General features: G+C 40.2%; 1 protein-coding gene and 1 long non-coding RNA gene across 2 annotated transcripts in view; both read left to right on the top strand.

Annotated features, from left to right (window-relative positions):
- EFCAB6 (EF-hand calcium binding domain 6) overlaps nucleotides 1-17,721 on the top strand; it is a gene marked incomplete at both ends in the record, with an annotated part of 89,100 nt that extends 71,379 nt beyond the window's left edge. The window contains 7 exon segments of the mRNA XM_079303078.1: nucleotides 6,522-6,693; nucleotides 6,697-6,711; nucleotides 8,733-8,848; nucleotides 8,850-8,856; nucleotides 8,859-8,965; nucleotides 17,227-17,239; nucleotides 17,542-17,721. Coding sequence (XP_079159204.1) covers nucleotides 6,522-6,693; nucleotides 6,697-6,711; nucleotides 8,733-8,848; nucleotides 8,850-8,856; nucleotides 8,859-8,965; nucleotides 17,227-17,239; nucleotides 17,542-17,721 — 610 coding nt within the window.
- Nucleotides 1-20,871, top strand: part of LOC306801114 — a 212,035-nt gene that overhangs the window by 120,108 nt on the left and 71,056 nt on the right. The window lies entirely within an intron of this gene.

The following is a 20,871-nucleotide window of genomic DNA, read 5'->3' as shown; positions in this document are numbered from 1 at the left end:
TCTAAATTAAAAACTGGTGTTCAGTCACTGCTACCTCCAAACACACTGCAAAATATGTGGCCTAGGAATATCTCCATGTAGATGAAAGATTATTGGAACTGAGGGTGTCTGGCAAGAATCTGATTTGTATCAAAGAATTGAATTACCTTAATCTGAAAAAAGATAAACAGATTAGTTTAGATTTATAGGCCAAAAGAGTTAGTGTTTGAGTTTTGTAAATATGCCTGTCCCTGGGCTTAGCTAAAGCATTGAGTTGAGGAGGGATCCATATACACAGATCAGCACCCAGAAATCTGTAGTGTCAGAAAAAGGAAATACAGTGCTGTGTTTTCACAGCATTGTGAGGTGCTAGGAGCATCTCTCTGGTTGTGAGAGAGAAGCCCTTAAAGGAACTGGAATCTTTAGGAGTAATAGTGAAGAGTTTGAAAATGAGCTAGGTAGCAACAGCAAGATGAAAAGAGGAGTGACTGAGATTGCTCTTGGGACCAAGTATCTGTTTCAGGACAGTCACTGTCCTGTAAAGGAAGTTTCCAGGTGAAAATGGTTCATACATGTTTACAAATATCAGTAATTTGTTTATAAAAATTAAACATCCAGATTGTTCTGCTGGGTCTAAGCAAATTTCCTTGTGTCTGACAAGCTGTTTAACACCTTGCATTTTTAGACCACTGGACAAGAGGTTTTGCTTTCAAAGACTTCCTTTAGGCTTTAAGTTCATTCTTGAGTTTTCAAAGGAAAGGCCAATCACATGAATAAAATGTCCTGCTTAAACTGGAGATGTGGAATAGAAAGAAAACCCATAAGGAATCTGAAAAAAACATCTAAGTGCCTGAGAATGTGATTAAACAAAAATGCAAATGTAAAGGAGTAGAAATATCATAAAAGATGAACTGTCAACAATTTAAACCTGAGTCATTATAAAAATGCCATCCACAAAGAAAACAAAGGTGTCCAGAGGCCACTTTGCACAGGAATGTTACCTGAGATTTCATTTCACACAGGAAATCTGTGCAAGCAGCTTTTGATTTAGTACACAAAATGGACATACTGAGCTGTAAATGTGGGAAATGAATTCCGAAATTAAAAGCATTAATGAAGACAAACCCTGGCCACACATATAGTGGCTCTAGAAGATACACTCAAAGGCTTCAAAAGATGGCAATATGGGTTACAGGCAGTATTATTTAAAAGCAAAATAAAAAATAAAAAGGAAATGTGGCCCGTGTTTCTAGGACAGTTGTCAAAACCAGGACTGGGGCACAGACTGAGAGCAAAGCTCTGGCTCTCACTAATATGGAATATTTCTGTAATCAGCAGAGCTGTGGGTCTGCTCTCTGGTTGTAAGGAATGTCACATAATTGCTAATCCACCTGTATGGTCAGAGCTGAGACAAATCACTCTGCAGGCAAAGGAAAGACCAGCTTCCAGAATGTAAAAATAGCATGACTTTTGGTGGTTTGTTTTTTGGGGTTTTTTTAGGTAAAACCTAAAAATCTATTCAGCCTGGTAATAATGTTAAGGTTGGAGAAATACCTACTGATCAAAGACACTTTACAGAGCATTCAAAGAGTCTCCAGGTATTTTAAATACAACACCAAGCTGAGCCAAAACTGTTAAAATATAATTCAAGGAAGCTGTGAAGCTGAGCAGTAATCCATACTTTTCAACTGAACTTGAGAAAAATGTTGAAAAATGGTTGCTTATCAGTGAAACTTTGTGGACACTGCTGAAGGCTCAAGGAAAAATCCAAGTCAGATTTTTCCCAGGCTGTTGGCTTTCTCAGCTCCAGCTCGGATCTTTCCCAGGCTGGGGACTTTTCTCAGAGATAAACAAGAGAAGAAAGAATGAATAACACAGATTAACACCTGCTGTTGATCACAGAGCCATGATGTTCTGCAGAAAGCATGTTTTCAAAGAGGTGTTGCCTTCTTGGACCAATGAGCCTTTTCTATTCTGTGTGGCACGATCTACCCCATATAAGTGTGGTGGCCTTTCAATAATCCACTTCTTGTTGCTACCTTAAAAAGGTCTTGTGCATGTGTTGCTGTATTATTCATCATTCCTAATCAGACAGTGACAAAACTTGGTTAAGGGGAGAGTTATTCCACATAACAGTGATAGGTACAGTGGATCTGAAGCATGAAATAAATAGACTATTCACTACCCACCTAAGCCATATCATAATTCAGACTTTTTAAGGTGGGTGATTCCATACACAGTGGTTTTTCCTGGACCCTGAGGGCTATGGGGAAATTGCTCTTTATTGCTACGAAGTGCAAGCTCCAAAAGTTTGGATTCTTAGGAGAAAAAATAGCCAAGGAAAATAGACTGCCCTTGTAAAGGCTGGACTGAACTTAGAACTTCTTGAAAAGAAAATAGAAAATCAAGGATTCTGCAAAGCCGAGAGAAAACCAGTTGAGAACAAATTGCAGAGAGGCTTTTGATTGAGTCAAGATGCAGAGAATCACATTGCTTGAGTTCCCAAAGTTTGATCAAAATCCCTGGTGTCAGTGAATTGTAAGTGACAAAATGAAGAGGGAGGAAAAGTCAAGACTTTGAAGCTTGAATTTAATTGTGTGCAAGAAGTGATAACTCAGAGAGGTTTGAAGGTCCTGATCTGAAGTCTAGCACATGGACATGGATCAGGCCTTGTTCTGCTCCAGGTTTTGGTCAGGTCCAGCAGGTTTTGTTGGAATTATCCTGCTGTGTTAGAGTTTCAGGAGCCTCAAGAATTGCAGAGTTATGGTGCCAAACCCTTATAATTTTAATGGCTGTAGTAATAATAAAAAATTTGTAACTCTGATCAGGACAGGCTTTAAAAGAGAGAACTGTTTTGCATCTGCTATTCTGAATGGAGAGAGAAGCCAGTTCATCTCCCAGGTAGCATTTTTTTTATAACAAGAAGCCCAAGCCATACAATTCCATATAAAAATTAAATAGGGGGCATATTGGATTTGAATTTTATTTCTGAACAATTCTGCTGTCTTTGAATAAATTTTATGAACTTACCACACACAGATAAAAAAGCTCAAAATATTTCTCTGCCCTTCCACCATTATTCTGTGTATTCGTTTGTATCCTTTAACCCATTTAACAAAAGAGCTAAAATAAGCTTCTGATTTCTTTCAGGAATAAATTCAGGGATTACTTACTTCCAAGATTTCAATAATGAATAAAAGTAGAGATGGCTATGTAAAAACATCTGGCCTGAACAGGACATTGCAAGAATTCAAGCCTTATCTTGATGATGATGATGATTTCAGCAGTTTTCTAAACAGGTTTGTATGATTATCTCCTTAGGACCTCTTTGTTCACACCCACCAAAGCCTATAAGCCTCTATTAAGTGTTAAGTAAAAGGAAAAACTCTGTTAAAACTAATGGAGATACCCACAGGTTTAAAACTGAAGATGTGTGAAAAATATTTTTGCATAATGAATTGATTTTGCAGCCAAAAAAAGGTTCAATGGCTTCTTACTTTTTTTTTTTTTTTTTTTAATAAGTATTCTTTGAGTATGTGCATTTGTTTTCTAGGTTGTTCAGTTATTTTATTTCAGTTTTACTGAGCAAGGGTTTGCAAAATCTTGTTCAAAATGGAAACACAACTAAATCAGGCTATAAGATAATATTAGCTTTCAAATGATCCAATGCTGCTGCCGTGACAAGCTGTCCTTTTAATTCTCTGTATTAATATGAGAAAGAAGAAAAATCTCTATTGTAGAAACTGAAGAACACAAAGGACCTGCTCCAACATTGGGTTCTGCAGTTCTCTGCACCAAGCCAGCCCCCAGAGGTCACAATGCCTGGCAGCACTGGGTTTTGTTCTTCAGTGCCTACCACACCAGACTCATTTTTTGAAATAAAGTCTTTTCACAGTTCACCTTTAATTGGGTGATCAACTTTTTGTGAATTGAAACCTTAATAGGAATCTGCTGCTTGTTTCTTTCTCAAAGACCTCTTGATGATAAACACCTCCATTCATTGTAATTTTGTGCAGATTATTCCTTTCTTGATCCAAAATAGTCTTTTCTAAATAATACAGAGTAGATTAGCATATGCATTTAGTTTTATTACTAAAATTTTAATGCCCACTTGGCAATTTATTTCTCTGCTGAAATGGTGTTGATTATTTCCTTTTCCACACACTGTCTCCAATATTGGAGCCAGCTTGACACGGGTAGTATGTGGGAGTGCTGTGCAGCTGCAAGATGCAAAATCAGGGCTCTTGAATGTTTTTTTTTCTTCCTAGCAGATATGGGGTCTATAGTTAATTTCTTTTCCAGCCTGTTTTATAAAGCTTCCTCTTTGTTTTACTGGCTCTCCCCATTAATTAGACATTCTTGTAACTGGATATTCTGGTGATTGGTAGCTGAGGCATTGGTCCCTGGTGATTTACTGTGGAAACAGATGATAAAAGTGTGTTACAGTAATTCATTTTTAAACAAGAAAATAGAGGTTGTGTGGTGGGGCCATCTCCTCTATCAAATCTTGGCTCTCTAGGACTTTCCATTACCATAATTCTAACAAAAAAGCTGAGTGCAAGACTGAAAAAAACCTGCAGGCTTTCCCCTACAGCACAGGAATTGTCTGCTTAACACATGTGTATGAAGAACCCATGGTCCTGATAATTGACTGTAAAATTATTAAAGTCTTTTATAAACCTCTCCAAAGATGGTAACTCTAAAGTCAGTCCATGGCAGCCAGTGGATCTGTATCAAACATGAATGGTGTAAATTGTATTCTGGAGACTCTCTGGTGATCTTTTAAGAGCAGGAAACTCCATAGTCTGGCTGCACTGGCTTAATGCAGGGAAAATGAGGGCAGAGCAAGCCCTTGCTCCTGTATCCATCGTGGTGATGGGCTATACAACCTCACTGGGCTTGTTTGGAGTCCTCATTTAAAATATTTAAGGTGTCTTTTCATTAAGAAACCACAAGTCACAGGCCACTAAAAGTAGCTTTTCATGTAATGGTCACTGCTATTCATCTTGTCTTTAATTTTCATGCTAAATAACTTCTAGAGTCACATATTTTATGTATAAGTGAAGTTTGCCTGAATTACAGTCCTTCTAGAGTAAAATATGCAAATAAAAATTAATTTGGTTTGGTAACATAGTCCTCTGCAAAAAAAAAAAAAAAAAAAAAATTCCTAAATCATATGCAATATCTCATGATTCCCCTTGCTGATATCTGATGCAAAAACACGTTCACTGTTGTTACCTGGAGCTATCTGCAGTCAGCTCTGCATCCCACTCCATCTCCAGTGTGACAGAACACGGAATTCTCCAGTGTCCCTGATCCAGCAGATGTTTCAGGTGACAGACAGAAATTTGGGAAGCTCTGAGTGCAGCCTGCAGAGCCTGTATGATGGGCTCCCTACTATAGGGTGAGCTCCCAGGCATGGGATGGGCTCCCTGGTGTGGGATGGGCTCCCTGGTGTAGGATGGGCTCCCAGGTATGGGATGGGCTCCCAGGTATGGGATGGGCTCCCAGGTATGGGATGAGCTCTCAGGCATGGAATGGGCTCCTAGTTCTGGGCTGGCCACAAGTGCCCAGGAGAGAAGCGCTTGCAGGACACTTCACACCACAAGGTGCTGGTAGCAGGGCCAAATGCATCATCCCTCTGTGCAGCTCACTGGGCACCCCAAAGAGGGCAGGGTCTGTGTCTGAGGCAGTAAGGTCAAGTCCTGCCAAGAATGTGTCAAATAATTCTGTACTGGCCTGCCAAGCCATGCTAAGTGAAATACAGATTGAGAAAGAAGCCAAATCCTTTGTCATAACCATAGGCAGAAGCACTGTACAGAATAAAGTTTGGTTACTTGCCCTGTGGTAGAGAAGTTGTGAGTATAGATTTGTGTTGCTACATCCACAGAAAGGTACTGGATATCACAGTGCAGGTCTGGCAGCAGCTTACAAGCCTGTCTGTGGTTCTGCTGCTTCCTCTCACAATGATCACAAGGTTTAGGAGGGTTAAGCAGCACCCCAGCATCTGTGCATCAAGGGTGTTTTTGTGAAGCTGAAAGGCAAGGGCCAGTAGTAGCACTTAGCACCAAGAGCATCCATTCCTCATCAGAGTCCATTGGATTGTGTTTGCTCTGTGATGTGAAAGAGAATTCCACAGACAAACCTGGGAGGCTGCACATCCTCCAGCCACATGGGGATGATGAGCCAGTCAGTAAATGGGGATCCAAACACTGTCCTGAGTTTAAAAAGCAAGGAGTTACTGCTGATGGATAGGAAGATTTCACACTTAGGCCCAGGCTGGAGCAGGACTCCTCCTGAGCATCTGGAGATTGGCTTGGATCTGGATCTGCATGTGAAACTGTAGTTGAATTTAAATGACAGGATGGGTATCTTAGACCTGATAAAAAGCTTGGGCTGTAACTAACAAGATTTATACACTGACACCACAAGCATATCCTGAAGTGCTGGTGCAGTACAAATAATACATCATAATAATTAATCAGACAACACTAGATAATTATTTAAAATCATTGATATTTCATTCTGTGTTTTTTCCTTAGCTTAGGAATCAGCATTCATGACAGCAAGTTCTCTTATTTTGATTTCCTGAGAGGAATTGAGGATGGCAGAGCATCTGAATACCAGCAGAAACAAAAGCAGGCTACACCACCTGCAAGCTTTGCAGAGCTCAGCTTAGAACAAACCCTAATAAAGGAAATAGTTACATCATCTTAGGATTTGTTGTATAAGGTAAGTTTTATCTTATTTAATGTCTTTTTTTTTTTTTTTTCTGGATGGGTACAAAGGCCTCACAACTTTTCTGCTGAGTGCTATGGCAACCTTGGCCTATGTAGAAGTACCATCTTCTGAAAACTGCACACTTCTTAATTGATTTTATTCTGGAAATTCCACAAAGCAAACATATCAAATCAAGCCTAGAGATGTTGTGACAGTAAGATTTGGAAAGGAAAAAGCAAACAGCAAATTATCAAGACCTTCCTCTCTTCCCAAAACAAACCCCTTTCCTCCTCCAGTTGTCTGTAAATTGTATCCCAAGCCTGTAAATATCACATCTTTCAAACAGCCCTGTTGATTTTTCTAAGACTTGTTATAACTAGATATAATGTGCTACTGCAATTGTGGTTTTATCAGGCATTGTGGTTTTATCAGGCAAAAGAAGCATGTAGCAACTGAGAATAAAGACATCTGATCAGATGTGAGCACATTACAGTGGCTGCAGAAGTTATCACCTGTCACCTGGGGCTCTGCAAGTATCTGCATTTATGCTCTGGGCCATTTCTGATTCTGACTCAGACAGATAAGGTGCATTAGCTGTTAAGCAGCATGTTTCCTGGTTTCCCCTCCTGTAAAATGAGAGCAACACTTCTCTCTAGAATTTGGAAAGCTCCGAATGAAAAAAAAAAAGGAAAAAAAGCTGTATGCTAAGTAGTCTCAGTCCATTGTGTCACAGTCTGGTGAAATGCAGCAGCCTCTAGAGGAAATAATTCTTGCTGCTATAGCAAGATTGTTATCAAGCATGGGAAAGAATAATCAAAGAAACCTGGAAGAAAATGTTGCCATGACAAAGAACTCTAGAGCCATGTCATCTGCGCCTGCAGTTTCAGGTCCAGTTTAAGCTCATGTTTTTAGAGACAGATCCTGCATCCCCAGCAATGTGGCTCTGCCTTCTGCCATGGTCAAAACCAGCAATTTTCTTCTGTATCTGTGACCTGGGCCAAGAAACATCAAGGTGATAAAAGCCTGACCAGCTGTGTGTGGCCATGGGAGACCTGCTGCCTGCACAGGGGAGGGGAAGAGAACAGTTCCTGGGGGGATAATGGGGAAAGAAACTCCCTGTCATCAATGGCTTCATTTCTGAAACCTCAGTTTGTCAGTCAGAAATAACACAGGTTTCAACAAACACACTGCTAGTGATGTCCCTGGGAATAGAACCCAGAGAAAAGAGTTCCACAGAGATGCTGCTGCTGTACAGATGTCTCTTTTCACACTATCTGGAGACTCCAGGAATGCTTGTTCCAAACTTATTGGGGTCACATTGCCATGACTTTGTTCCACAACAAACTGACCCACAGCTTTTCTAGACTTGGGTATTTCTGCCATTCTCTTGAACTGCTCTCTCAAAACTTCTGCTACTGCAGCTCTTCTCTAAACTGTTTCCCCTGGGAAACCTCTAGAAAACACCCACAAGGAATAGGCTGGGAATTTTGTGTAAGGGAGGATGAGAAAAAAGTATGCCTTGAAGATAAGCTGAAGTTAATGAGGATCAAAGGCTATTGAGTCCTTTATAGAGCAGATAATGAACTTGCCTCACCAACAGTCATGGTGTGGGGGGACAAAAGGCAAACTGAATATGCTCAGGTGAGTTTAATTTAAAAATATTTTAGTGTAAATTATTTAAGGCAGCCCTCTAATAATTTTGTTTGCTTCATCTCTTGCCTTAACCACTACCTTTTCTGGAATGTTTGGATATTTGCTATAATGCCTTTAAGCTTTTACTGCAGGTTGTTGTTTATTTCCATACTTGTATTTACACATGTCACAGAACTGCAAACTATTTTTGGCTCATTTCAACAACTGCAACTTATTTTTAAAATATATTTTTAAAAATTCACGTTAAATGTGGTTCTGAGAAATGTGTTTTGTTTCTTCATATAAAAAACACCTGCAATTAAAAGGCATATGGATCTCAGGTGTTTACAAGTGAACTGCTAAATGGCTACTAAAAATCACTGCTCTTTTGGAATTTTTAGGTTTGCTTAAATAATTTGAATTCTTGCTTCCGAGGCATTTTTCACTGTGGAGAAAGATTACACTGGAGTAAGGAAGCACTGGAATTTCAGCAAGTACTTGGCCATTTTTCTTTTAAATGATGATGCAAACAGTTCAGGCACCTTCTTGAGAACCTCAGCTTTTGTATTTCACAGTACACTGGAAAGTGTCCTGAGAAATATAAACCACTTCAGACACCAGAAGAGTCATCAAGGTATAATACATTTCTTTAAAAGATGGGATTTGATGTGTTAGCAATGACTGCCTAAGCATGCAATTCACATATATTCACATATTTTCAAAAAGTCACAAATATTTCTGTTGACTTCTGTTTAACTCCACAAAGCCTTTACTCTCTTTCAAACTGCTGTAATAAGTTAAGTTTTATACTCAGATTTTGGTGTGGACATGCAGCAAGCTGGAAGCATGACCATGGGTGCAGCCAGATCACCCCACGTGGGTGATGCAGGACATGGGCCATCCAAAAGTGATTCCCGATGGACTGGCAGGGGCATACAGAAAAATGAGTGGAGTGGGAATCCCACCAAGTTCTTGGTGCCCAACTAGAACAGCAGAGTATGTGTAGCAGGAAGGTCAAATACAGAGATTAGTCTGTACAGAGAAAATCCTGCAGTCAAGGACAGGGTCCTCTAATGTTCTGAATATTAGAGTTGGAGCAACTCAAATTAAACCAGATTTGCTGTTCCTCTGTGCAGAGGTCAATGCCAACAGGGTCTCACTTGATGCAGATTGCAGGAGCAGATCCCTCAGTTCATAATCATGTCCTGTTATCAGTGCAGCCATCCTTACCATGTTTGCAAACAACAGGAACATTATCAAATGTGCAAACCAAGGAAGTCTCTGTCCTGTTAATTTTCACAGTCTCTTCTTCTGGCTTCTGCCCTCTCAGCCTGCCTTTCCCAGCAGCAAGCAGATGTGAGTAGATCTGAGTGCTCAGGAGCCCAAATGACCTTTTCTTACAGCTCATTTGTGAACCTGGCTAAGGAAGTGAAAGTTTACTAGAAAAGAGCATTGACTTGCAGTTTATGTCCTAAGAAAGGAACCATGTTTCATTTTTGAAAGTATGTGCTTGAAGCACAAGTAAAATGAGAAAAAATAATAATCATCATCCAATGGCAAACTGTACCTCTCTATTGCCATGGCAATGCTGGAATGTTGTGCTAAACAGAGCTATACAGCCATTAAACCTTCTGTCATAAAGAAAAAGCTGGAAAACCAGTGAGACTTGTCTCAGCCCCTTCAAATCCTGAGTCAAAGTCTGTCAGGTATCAAAATTGCAGGGCTTGAGTGATGCACAAGAGAGGGAAGAGGGAGGACCACAGGTTTCAAATGAAGGAAAAACCATAAATAGCTCCAAAAGTTTCCAGTGTTTCCATTTCTAAATGTTTGTAATGTTTTACAGGCATTTGTAGCTGGTTAGAGACTTTGTGTGTCAGTTGGCAATAGGCAGTTTTACCAAAGTGCTGATTGTAAGTGTAGCTTTACTAAAAATTTTATAAGGTTGCTTATATTTTATTCTCTGTAAATTCATCATTAATATTTATAGTAGTGCAACTGTTACTTTGTCCATAATAATAGTTATTTAAAAAATAGCTGGGGACTTAAAAAATATTTATGCTTTCAGCTTATGGAAATTAAAACCCAGCCTTTACAAATAGATTACAGGGTTTTTATGTATGAAATAGTGGGATACTTTCTAGAGGTTTGCAAATGCCACATTTCCCCTTTCTTGCTTTTATGCTGGAATAAATTCAGTAAATTTCAGCTGAGTCATATCACCAGAAAGACCAATGGAATGAGCTCTAATGTGCCTGTATAATTATTGAAATAATCTATTTTTGTCCTGTAATACTGACCCACCAGCAAGCTCTCAGGCTGCCTTTAGAGCAGGCAGCTGCTTTTGTTAGGGAAGGTTTGGCTGTGAAGTCCTCTCCTGCTGCAAGGAGGTGTTAAACATCCTTAACAGCTCATCAGGCTGCAGGATGGGGTCAGACTCTACAACACTGTGTGTTTTTACATGAAGTCTCTTTTAAGAGTCCTCCAAGACCCCCAGTACTTCTCACCTCAACTCAGCAATAAAACAAGGTGCCTCCACATCTTTTAAGAGGTACTTGGTCCCTGACAGGGCTGGAGCTTGAATTGCTTTTTAAAATATTGAGAGTTCACCTTGAGCAGCTTGTTGGGCTGTGTTAGTGGTAGAACGGATAAATCCATCATTAAAATCCAAAATTAGTCCATAAGGGAACGTTTTTGAAAAGACAGAGCAAATACAAACCAGGTTTGCAGTGCTGGTTCAGCTTTCCAGGTGCTCTGAAATCCTTCATTTTCATTTTTGGTTCAAACCAACATTTCCCGCACACACCTTTACAATTTCATCCTGCCCTGGTTCTCATGTATTCCTGGGCTCCTGTGCAGGTTGTGAGAAAAGGCTGCTTGTTAAATTTTTCACTTTATCCAAACACTCTACAGTTTTAGCCTGTAAAGTATGTATGTAAATTAATGAGGTATGCAACTCATTCAGGCACATTAGGAAAACTGATCATTATGCTATACAATTTGATCACTGAACTATATTAAAAAGTAACAAGTAAAGTATGCAGCTTGATCATTAAAGTATGGAAAATTTACTGAACTAGTAAAGTATGAGCCTGGGATGACTTTTGTCTCACATGGCACCTCATAAATAAAACCCATAACCACAAAGGAAAACATTTGCAAAACCAAAAGCCATACAGATTTAACTTTTGGGGTTTTTTTTTCCCTAGAAAACAGCTTAATAAGGAGAGGTGAAAAAAAATCTTGTGGAAATTATTTCTAAATGTTTCATGTGTCACGTGGATCTTCTGATGGCTTTGACACATGTTGATGAGCTTTACATTACGATTGACTCTCTGAAATAGATGTTACAGCATCTGTACTTGAGCAGGATGCCCACTGAAATACATCAATGTAGAGCTGTAAGGCTGCACTGTATAAAAATAAAACTAAAGAAATGAAAGATTTTTAAAGCAGTGTGATTGCAGCTCAGCATTCCAGCAGGAAAGAATTGTGGTTAATGACATTTATCTTGGATGTTGCCAGCTAACTGCAGAGGAGCTGAGGGAGAAAAGAGACAGGGCACTGGCTTAGGTGGGATTCCACAAACCACCAGTGGATTCTCTAAGAATAATTGTAAAAACCCAGCCCCTGGAGCTGTGAACACACACTTTACTTGGCTGGCCTGACAGTCTTGTTATTAGTAAGGCCTGAATGGAGATCTTCTAGTCTGGAAGAAAGTGGCCAATGCTGTCAGAACTAATGAAAGCTGCAGTCAGGACTCAGGCTTCCCCCAGAACAGAATGTCCTTCCCCACTGTGAGCTGTTCCAGAAGTAGCAGAAGAAGCAGACAAAGTAAAGAGTTAAAAGCACTAATTCAGGGCATGCTGGTCAGGCCTAGAGCAGCAAGGTGTTCATCCAGGATCAGCACAGCTGCCTGCAGAGGGGAATGCTTGGGGAAAGGATGGATTATGATCAAGGCCAGACAATTTAGTGTTTAGCCTTCTGGAGCTGAGGCTGCTGAGTGATTTGATGGAAGCAGAGTAAACCTTCCTCTGCCTTCCAGCAGTGAGCAGAGAGGGCAGGTCAGGTTGAGATGACAGGCAGAACTGACAGATTACCACTCCTGCCTGTTCAAGGGCAGGAACTGAGCTAACCAGGGGCTTATTGACACTTGTGTCTTTCAGCTGTCAAAAGGAATTACTAGAATGAATGGAAACAGATTAAGCAATGTTGTTTTGGTTTTTTGTTTTTTTGTTTTTTAAAAGTCTTTTCATCTAAAATTATGACATTTGGAAATCATATTGAATTCCAAGTCTTTGCAGACAAAAATGCAGAATATTTCAATATCAAATCAGGCATTTGGCTTAGCTTCATCCTGAACTTTCTGTTTCCACATTAAATTCTCTATTTTTGTTCATGTTTAACTTCCTGTTCTGAATTTCTCTGCAGTCTGTCTTATGCTGCCAAGTGCCTTCTTCAGCAGCTGAGTGCCTTTTATTTTCAACCAGTGCCATCTAATCAACCTGCCTGCAAAACCTCAGGCTTGTCTGTTCATCCATAATGTTTTTCCTGCTTCTGCTTGGACTAGTACCCGAGAGATTATTCCTCTTGTACAGTAATTTTGCATCTCCTCTTCAAGTCTGTGAGAACTGTACCTCCAGGACCAAGGGCTGAAGCTCCTGCTATTCCTAAATCAGCAGAGAAGACAGTTCTGGTATCCCAGCTCCACAAACAGAGAGTGGCTGTGCTGTGACTCCCCAAACACCCGCTCGCCCACAAGTGATGAAATGCACAGAGTGCAACCCTGTCTTGGTTTGCACTACAGGGTGTGGTCAGCAATGTGTATTCTGTCACCATCTGTTGAAGCTGGGTGGGGCAGTCACCCTTATCTCCATGGCACATATTATCTGCTAATGGGCCATCTTTAAAACCAGCTGGGGCAATCATCTTTATCTTTTCCACAACCCATCCTCCCTCTAGGAAGATATCATCTGCTGCTGGCCCATTGAGTCCCACTGCATGACTGATAAAATTCCATCATCCCACTGGGAGATGCTCCAGCCAGGGGCAGGAGCCACGCCTTTGCTACCCAGATAAAAACTGAGATTTTTGACACCAAGGTACCTTCTTTGCACTGGATTCCAGAGAAAAGCTGGACCTTTCCACATCATCCTTGGACCTTCAGAGGAAAACTGCACCTTCTACAGGAGCACTGCTCCAGCTGAACCACATCTGCCACTGCAGGAGGATGCAGCCACCATTTAATGGGACTGCTACCAACACCCTGACTGACAGGGTGTCAGGTTCAGGGTGTCAGGTTGTATTCTGGCTCTGTCAGTGTTTTGGGATTGTTCTTTGTAACACTGTATTTCTATTTTAATTTTCATAGTAAAGAACTGTTATTCCTAATTCCCATATCTTTGCCTGAGAGCCCCTTAATTTCAAAATCATAATAATTTGGAGGAAGGGGGTTTACATTCTTCCTTTCAAAAAGAAGCTCCTGCCTTTATTGGCGACACCTGTCCTTCAAACCAGGGGAAACTCCACACTGAATCTGTAGAGCTCAAAACCTCTATGCAACAGAGAAGTGACATCTTCAATCTTTCCACAACCTAACTTCCTAAATTCAGGTAATTGTCCCAGCCCTTTGTTCAGATGTGAGGAACTGAAGTTGATTTTTCTGACCTGTTCTACTGTGAAGTTGCAGCAGGAATATGTAAAGAGCCTCATTGTGGCTTCCATTTCTTTACCCTCTTCTACATATACTCAATATTTCACAGTTATTTAATACAATAGTTATTTTAATTGCATTTAGAAGAATGTGGTTTTTCCAGGCAAGACAGAGGCACGTGAGCCACCTTTGACTCATTTTGTCAAATCATTTTATCAAACTGTTGTATATTTTGCATATTCCAGACACTCCTAAGAATATCTTATCCTGCAAGTGTGACCTCAAAACATCAATCTGTGCATTGCAAAAATTTGGTCAAAAGGAAAAAGGTCCATTACAGAATGACCCCCAATGGAGTTTTCATTTTTTGCTTGTAGCTGGGTTTATTATTGCAAGCTCCTGTTTCACAGCAGCTCTCAAATCCTCAACAAGTGTAAACCAGCACTCAGGTTAATGCAGCCAGACTGATCACTGCCAGGTGAGGGTACAGCTCTACCTGTAAACCAGGATAAAACACAAGTCTTTCTACAGTGCTGAGACTCTGAGAGCTGGAACAGGCTGGCTGGTAAATTACTGGTTATAGGAACATGAGAAGAAAATACATTCCCACCCCAATCTATGCTCAGGCAACCAAGACTACTGCTCCCACATATATTTAGGGAAGAGCATTTATATAAAATAACTTGGAGATATGTGCTGTGAGGCTAAAAGAGGACCCACAGGCTAAGCTCAGAAGCCTCTAAATCTGTGTGAGATGTCAAAAGGATGATTACTTCTGACCAAGGTCATTCTCACATACAAAGAGGAAAATGCATTTTATTTCAGGGGAAGATACAAGAGCCTTCTTACATAAGCTGTTTCCCAAGATCTTTGCTTTCTGAGCTTTTCCAGAGAGGGAAGGTCAGACTTGTGATAGGGCAATGCAATTCCGGACAGGTCCAGAAAAATTCTAATTTATCTTCATGTACTGATTTACTAACTAATTAAGAATTCCTCTTAAGAGAAAAATCTTCCAGAAACAGGAAGGAGCTGCAGGAATGGAGCTTCACTGAGCAGGTGTGGGTGGTGGAACTTTCTTTTATTACTAATCAGCAGAGTTATGCCATTTATAGAAAAGGACATGAGGCTGTGCAAGGAACTCTCTAAAGAAGAAAAATAACAGCCCCTCTTTGAACAGCAGGCTAGTTAGCTAAGGTGGCCCATGAGAAAATACATAGCCCTGGATTCTGAAGTGATACACACACAGGGCTTGCTGGGTGAGTTGGGCACATGGCAGTGAATGGCCAAAAATCACAAGAAGCAGAAGAACTCCTTTTGTATTCTGTGGAAATTCCACTACACAAGTCCTGTAAACACTGCACAGCCCTGAAAGAGCTCATTCCTCTTGCTCCCTTTCTTTCATCCACAAGCTGAGAGTCAGACAGAGAAAACCACTCTGTGTCCAAGGTTGGTTTCAAACGTAGAAATGCCACTTAAATATCCTGGTGCCCTGCCTAGGGTCTGAGATTTTAATATCCAGCTCCATTATTTCAGCTAAAGGGGGTTATTTTACCTCACAGATGATGGAGTCAGGGATACACACTGAATGTGCATGGTACAGGAAATTTCAATCCATAGTCTGTAAGAACAAGTGATTTATTTTTTTATTGGCTCCCCAACCATTTTAAGATCAAAGTGCGCTAGGTCTCCTGAAATAAACGAAAAGATCTTGAGAATAAATAAATCAGGAAAGCTTGCACTTACAAAGTATGTTTCTTTAGAAGATTACAGAAGTAGCACTTTCCCCAAGACTTCATTAGAATAATTAAAGGCAGCAGTACAGTGCTTTTTAGTTGTAGCAAAGTCAGGCAGGCTGAAGGTGCATTGCAATCTTCATTTCTATGGCACAGTCTAGTTTTTCATCTGTATGCCCAATTCCACTTCTATTTCTTCTCTTCACAATCCAACTGTAATGCCTATCCCACATGCATGTTTTCTCTAAAATACTACTGAAATTGTGATTTTTTTTTCAGTAATACTGAAAAGTGGTATTTATATCTCAAGATAGAGGAGTTTTTTTCTGATTAGGAAGCAGGTTTCTTGCAGTTCTGTAAGAAACATATTTTCTTTTCCATCCAGTTATAATGATCATGTGAGATGTGACAAGGAAACAGGAGCACAGGACCAAAAGCCATCTGTTTCTTTTTTGGAGTTTCATATTCCATGGAGCAAGAAGGTGGCAAAGATTCTATGCTTCAGCATGGGGGCATAAAATGCAATCGTAATATTTAACATGCTGTAAAGAAATAGCTTTGAACCAAAAAGATTTTTTTTTTTTTTTTTTTTTTTTCTTTTCTTTTTTTTTTTTTGTTGCTGTTTTTACCAGGACCTTTTACCACAGCTATAGTAAAACTGGCTGCTACTTGTGTTTGTGAAAACTTTGCTTTCAAGATATTTTACATATTTAGTTTAGACAGCGCAGTGGGTGGGAAGTCAGCTTTCATTCCCAAAAATAAGAAGCTTCTTCAAAATTCTGATAGTGTTTTTTATAATTGTTATTATTCTTACTCTTCGATATTGTGCTATTATTGAGACTTATTTTATACTTAAAACTTGGTTTTATTTTAAAAAACTGAAGTTTCTACTTCTGGAGGTTGCATGCAAATGTCGGAAATATTTCACTGATATTTAATTTTATGAAATGTAGCCTTTGGCATGCAGTTAGATTTTGACTTTTTCAGGTGTGTGCATTACACAGCCTAGCAGTCCTTTACTCTGCAGTTTGTTACAACCAACTGCCTTTTGTCTTATTTATTTTTGCCTGCCACTGACCTTCTCCTGTATTTACCCAAAGTGTGCATTTCCACCCTGCAGAATGCATAATGGGAGTTTAGTCAGGAATAAGCTCCAGTGGCAGGTTTTAAAAGCCATACTCCAGAGTTACATTTGAAAAACAGAGGATTGTGCTGGCATTAACACACTTTCCCCCACCCCTTCTCACTCATTCTGTACCTTTGCAGCTTTCAGCTGCATCATTTCGCTGCACTGACCCTACTGTGGATGACCAGATTAAAAAGTACTGCCCTAAATACACCTGAATTTATAAAGGAAAGGGACATAATTGCCCACTCTTTCATCTCAGCACTGAAGTGCCTTTTCAATCAAAGAGATTTCCACTGCTTGCTAAAGACTATTCAGATGAGAAGAATACCTTTGGGATTTTTTTGGGCTAGTTAGCACCCACTTCCCTTTTTCTGCATTAACAGAATAACCCTCTTTGTAAGATCACCGAATTTTTTAGACCATTTTTTTTTAGTGTAGGTCAGTCCTGGAATCCTGTGCTTTTGTTGGCCTGTCACCAGACTTGTAATCTACTTTCCCCCCTTAACTACTTGCATAGCCCCTTTTCTCTTTTGTGGTGCAAGCCAGAGTTTGTGGAAGCAGGTTTTACTGCCTGAGGGATCTCAGAGGCAGCCTTCTCCATGGATATTTCCCTCTTCAACTGGCTAAATGCCACACCAACGATTTATAATTTATTCAGGGGATCCATTAGTGATTCTCTGTGTATGTTTCTTGTCTAGACTGAGGAAGGGCAAAAAGTCATTCTGCCTAAATCTGCTTGGGAGCTGTCAGGGAAAGCCATCCTCTCACAGATACCAGAAGTATCTGCTGGTTTTAGCACAGTTGAAAAAGAGTTCCAAGATATTTGCTTTTCTAGAGATAATACAGTATCAAAAAGAGGACTCCTGGGATGCATGTAACTGACATTTCCAGTGGCTGAAGAACAAGTCAGAAAATTATATTATTCTGTCTTGTTAATTTAAGTGTGCAACTGGGTAAATTGGCTGTGGCTAGAGACATGTGTTTGCATACTCCTGTGTGTAGGCAAGCAGTTTAAAAATTTGGATGGAATGGAAATGTTTTCAGACTATCATTCCATGAACATTTGTTGCTGCATTTGTGTGAGATTACTTTTTTCCTTATCTCTGAGTATGGTTATGAGCTATGATAATCACAGGGTTTCTGAAGCAAAGTCACGGAGATGTTATTGCTAATAGTGAAGGTGTGAATTTAAAGCACAGTAGTTCTCTTTCTCTAGCTCTTTGTCTGGGTATTTTCTATCTTTAAAGTTTCCTTTTTTCAATTTAAATTAGTCCACTTCCATTTGATGGAGAAAAAAACCCTGGGATAAAAAGTATTTCCATAGGAGCTAATGCAAATTCCTTTTCCCCAAACAGCTATTTTCTCCTGCCCTCCTTGGACAAAGAAAGGGGTGGGCATTTGATACTTCCTGTCCACCTCTCAGTTACTTTCCCTGGTTAAAGATTCCATCAGATTAGTTCACACAACCTTAACATTAGCATGAGTTGCTGAAGTCAGGGCAGCACAAACCATGTGATTAGCCCAGTGCTAATCTTAAGGGAACCTTGAGAGGCCAGTTTCTCCTAAGAGTCTGCTTCTCCTGAGCTTAAAATGAAAAAACATATTTATTTATTTTTGCCAATGTTGGTTCAATGGGATTTTTTTCCTCCCCCCAAGACTAAGGTGAAACAGAGGGAACCTTGACTAAAAGATTTCAGATTTTATTTAAAATCACTCTCACCTTCCTTCCCATAAATGCATCAGTGCCCAGTGGGAAGCAAACTGAAGGACAAGACACAGAGCCTTCAGATTTGTACACATGACTACAAAACACTGCTCTGGTACTTTGCTTATTGCAGATTCACCCTCTGAGTTCTTGTTCCAACATTTTGGTCTATAAATGGCAGGCAGTGTTGGGGCCTGCTTTGCAATTACAGCATGGTTGCACAGTCTGCCATGTTATCAGGCACTGCTATGGAGCTGTAAAATTGCAGATGGAAGCACTGAGAGCAAACTAAAAATATTTTCCTTTTCCCCTCCTTGAAAATAGCATAAAACCCCCCAAAACAGTGTTTTCATCCTTCCAGCCACACTTCTGGTAAGCTACCAGTGCAAGTGCTGACCTGAACCTGAAGCCTCAGCCCCAGGTGAAAGTGGAAGTGGCAGCGTGGTCCCACTCTTTGCTCCTCCCTCTGAAACACCAGGCAGAAATGCCAGGGTGGGCTTAAGGCTGACCCTGGCTGAGGCAAGAGAACAAACACCTTCCTGAGCTATGGAAAATCTCGTGGTTTCTTTCTCTTTTGGAAGCAGGGAGGCAGCTGAAGAGTCCTCCAGGCTAGATCTTGTCTACTTTACACTCAAGAAGAAGCTAAAGGACACAGGGAGCTATTTTACACTTAAAAGAACCTCAGACAAGTGAAGAAAAAAATCTTGATAGAAACTGTCATCCATAATAGTAACTAGAGGCAGGCCTGAGGAGCCTCATTTATATAAGCACCAGCCTCTGTGTGAGTGAGATTCAAGCCCTGTATTTCCAGAGATATTTTGATTTTGACAGGCCCCTCAAAGATATGCCTACATAGATCTATATGAAGATGCCCCAGGAGAGCCTTCCAATCTGGGTGGAGATTTTACCACTGCTAATCCAAACCCCTGCCATTCTGACTGTTGTCATTGCTCAGAGTTGTTACAGAAGCGTTCCTGACAGTCTGGTCTGTGTGACTTCACAGAAAATGCCTTCTTTTAGCCTTTCCTGGATGATGGCCACTTACTGTTTGCCATTAGCAAGGCTCAGCTGGAGTCTGTCTCAAATAGCAGATGAAGAATTTCTTGCTGGAGTTTGGCTTCTTGGTCTTCTGAGTTGGATACTGTGACCTTTTTAATGAAAGGCTAAGGATGGTAAACACACTGCAAGTGAGATGTTGATTAATATCTTGACTTTTTACCACAGGCACTTACTTGTGCTCCCTTGACTTGCTTGAACTATCTGCAATCCCTCAAATGGCTGAACTTCATTGAGTGCTGGAATAGTTTCCAACTGTAGCTAACCCAGTTCATCAGGGTATTGTTCTGTTTAATTGAAGTTTGTAACACACTTTGAGATCCTCAGATGAAGTGTGAAGCGCAATGACAAGCACAAAATAGAATTGTTTATAATTCATAATGTGGTAGCAGCCAGGCCAATGGGGGAAAGTTGAAAGGAAATTCAAAATGTATCCTTTGCCCTTTGAAGTCTGACTGCAGCTTGGCACATGCATCAAAGAGGTGACTAGCTTCCTTTAGGGTTTAAGTCTCTGCCGAAAAAGATCAAATCAAAACGATCTGAGGTTCCCAATTGGATCTATATTAAAAATCAATAATGAAGATCCTAAAAAGCAACACTGATAACTCTTGAAAGAGTCACAAACTGAGTGCAGCTCATTTAAGGGCAGGCTGTGATAATCTTTGCTTTGATTAGTAGCTAATATCATGAGTCCCATTTTACTCTGCACTTCTGGAATAAAGCACTGCTCAGTGGGAAATCAGCTCAGCCTCATAATTCTGCACACAGCTCAGAAGGTGCCAAGCCAGCAGGAGCAAGAGTGCCCTGCTCTTCTGTAGAGATAGACTTGTTTGGCATAAACTATACATGATCCTAAAGGCTGTGAAGATTTTTTCCTTTTTTTTTTTTTTTTTTTCCCTTGGGGTGAAATAATTTGTTGGAGCAAAAACAATAACTGAGGAGCTTTAATGGCCTTCTGAGATGGTGGCATCACTCAGGTGCACCCCATAGCATGAGAAATTCCCCTCAATGGTACTTAGCTAGGATGCAAGTGCAGCATGTATTTGATTTACATCTCATGTTGAAGCATTATTCTTCTATACTGCAGCTCAATCACTATGTCTAATCACAAGGTTTAGTAGCTTAAACAGCACACTAAGGGCCTAATTCAATTAAAAATGTCCTGGATTTTCCTTTTTTCATTCTCTCAGTTTTGTGCAAGCTTTGGCAGATAAACTGTATTTTTTTTTTTTAATGAGATGGACCCTAGGTTTTTTTCCTATTCCAA

This window comes from Erithacus rubecula, assembly GCF_903797595.1.
Source record: "Erithacus rubecula genome assembly, chromosome: 4".
Classification (NCBI taxonomy): Eukaryota; Metazoa; Chordata; class Aves; order Passeriformes; family Muscicapidae; genus Erithacus; species Erithacus rubecula.
This window is presented reverse-complemented; position numbering and strand designations above follow the sequence as displayed.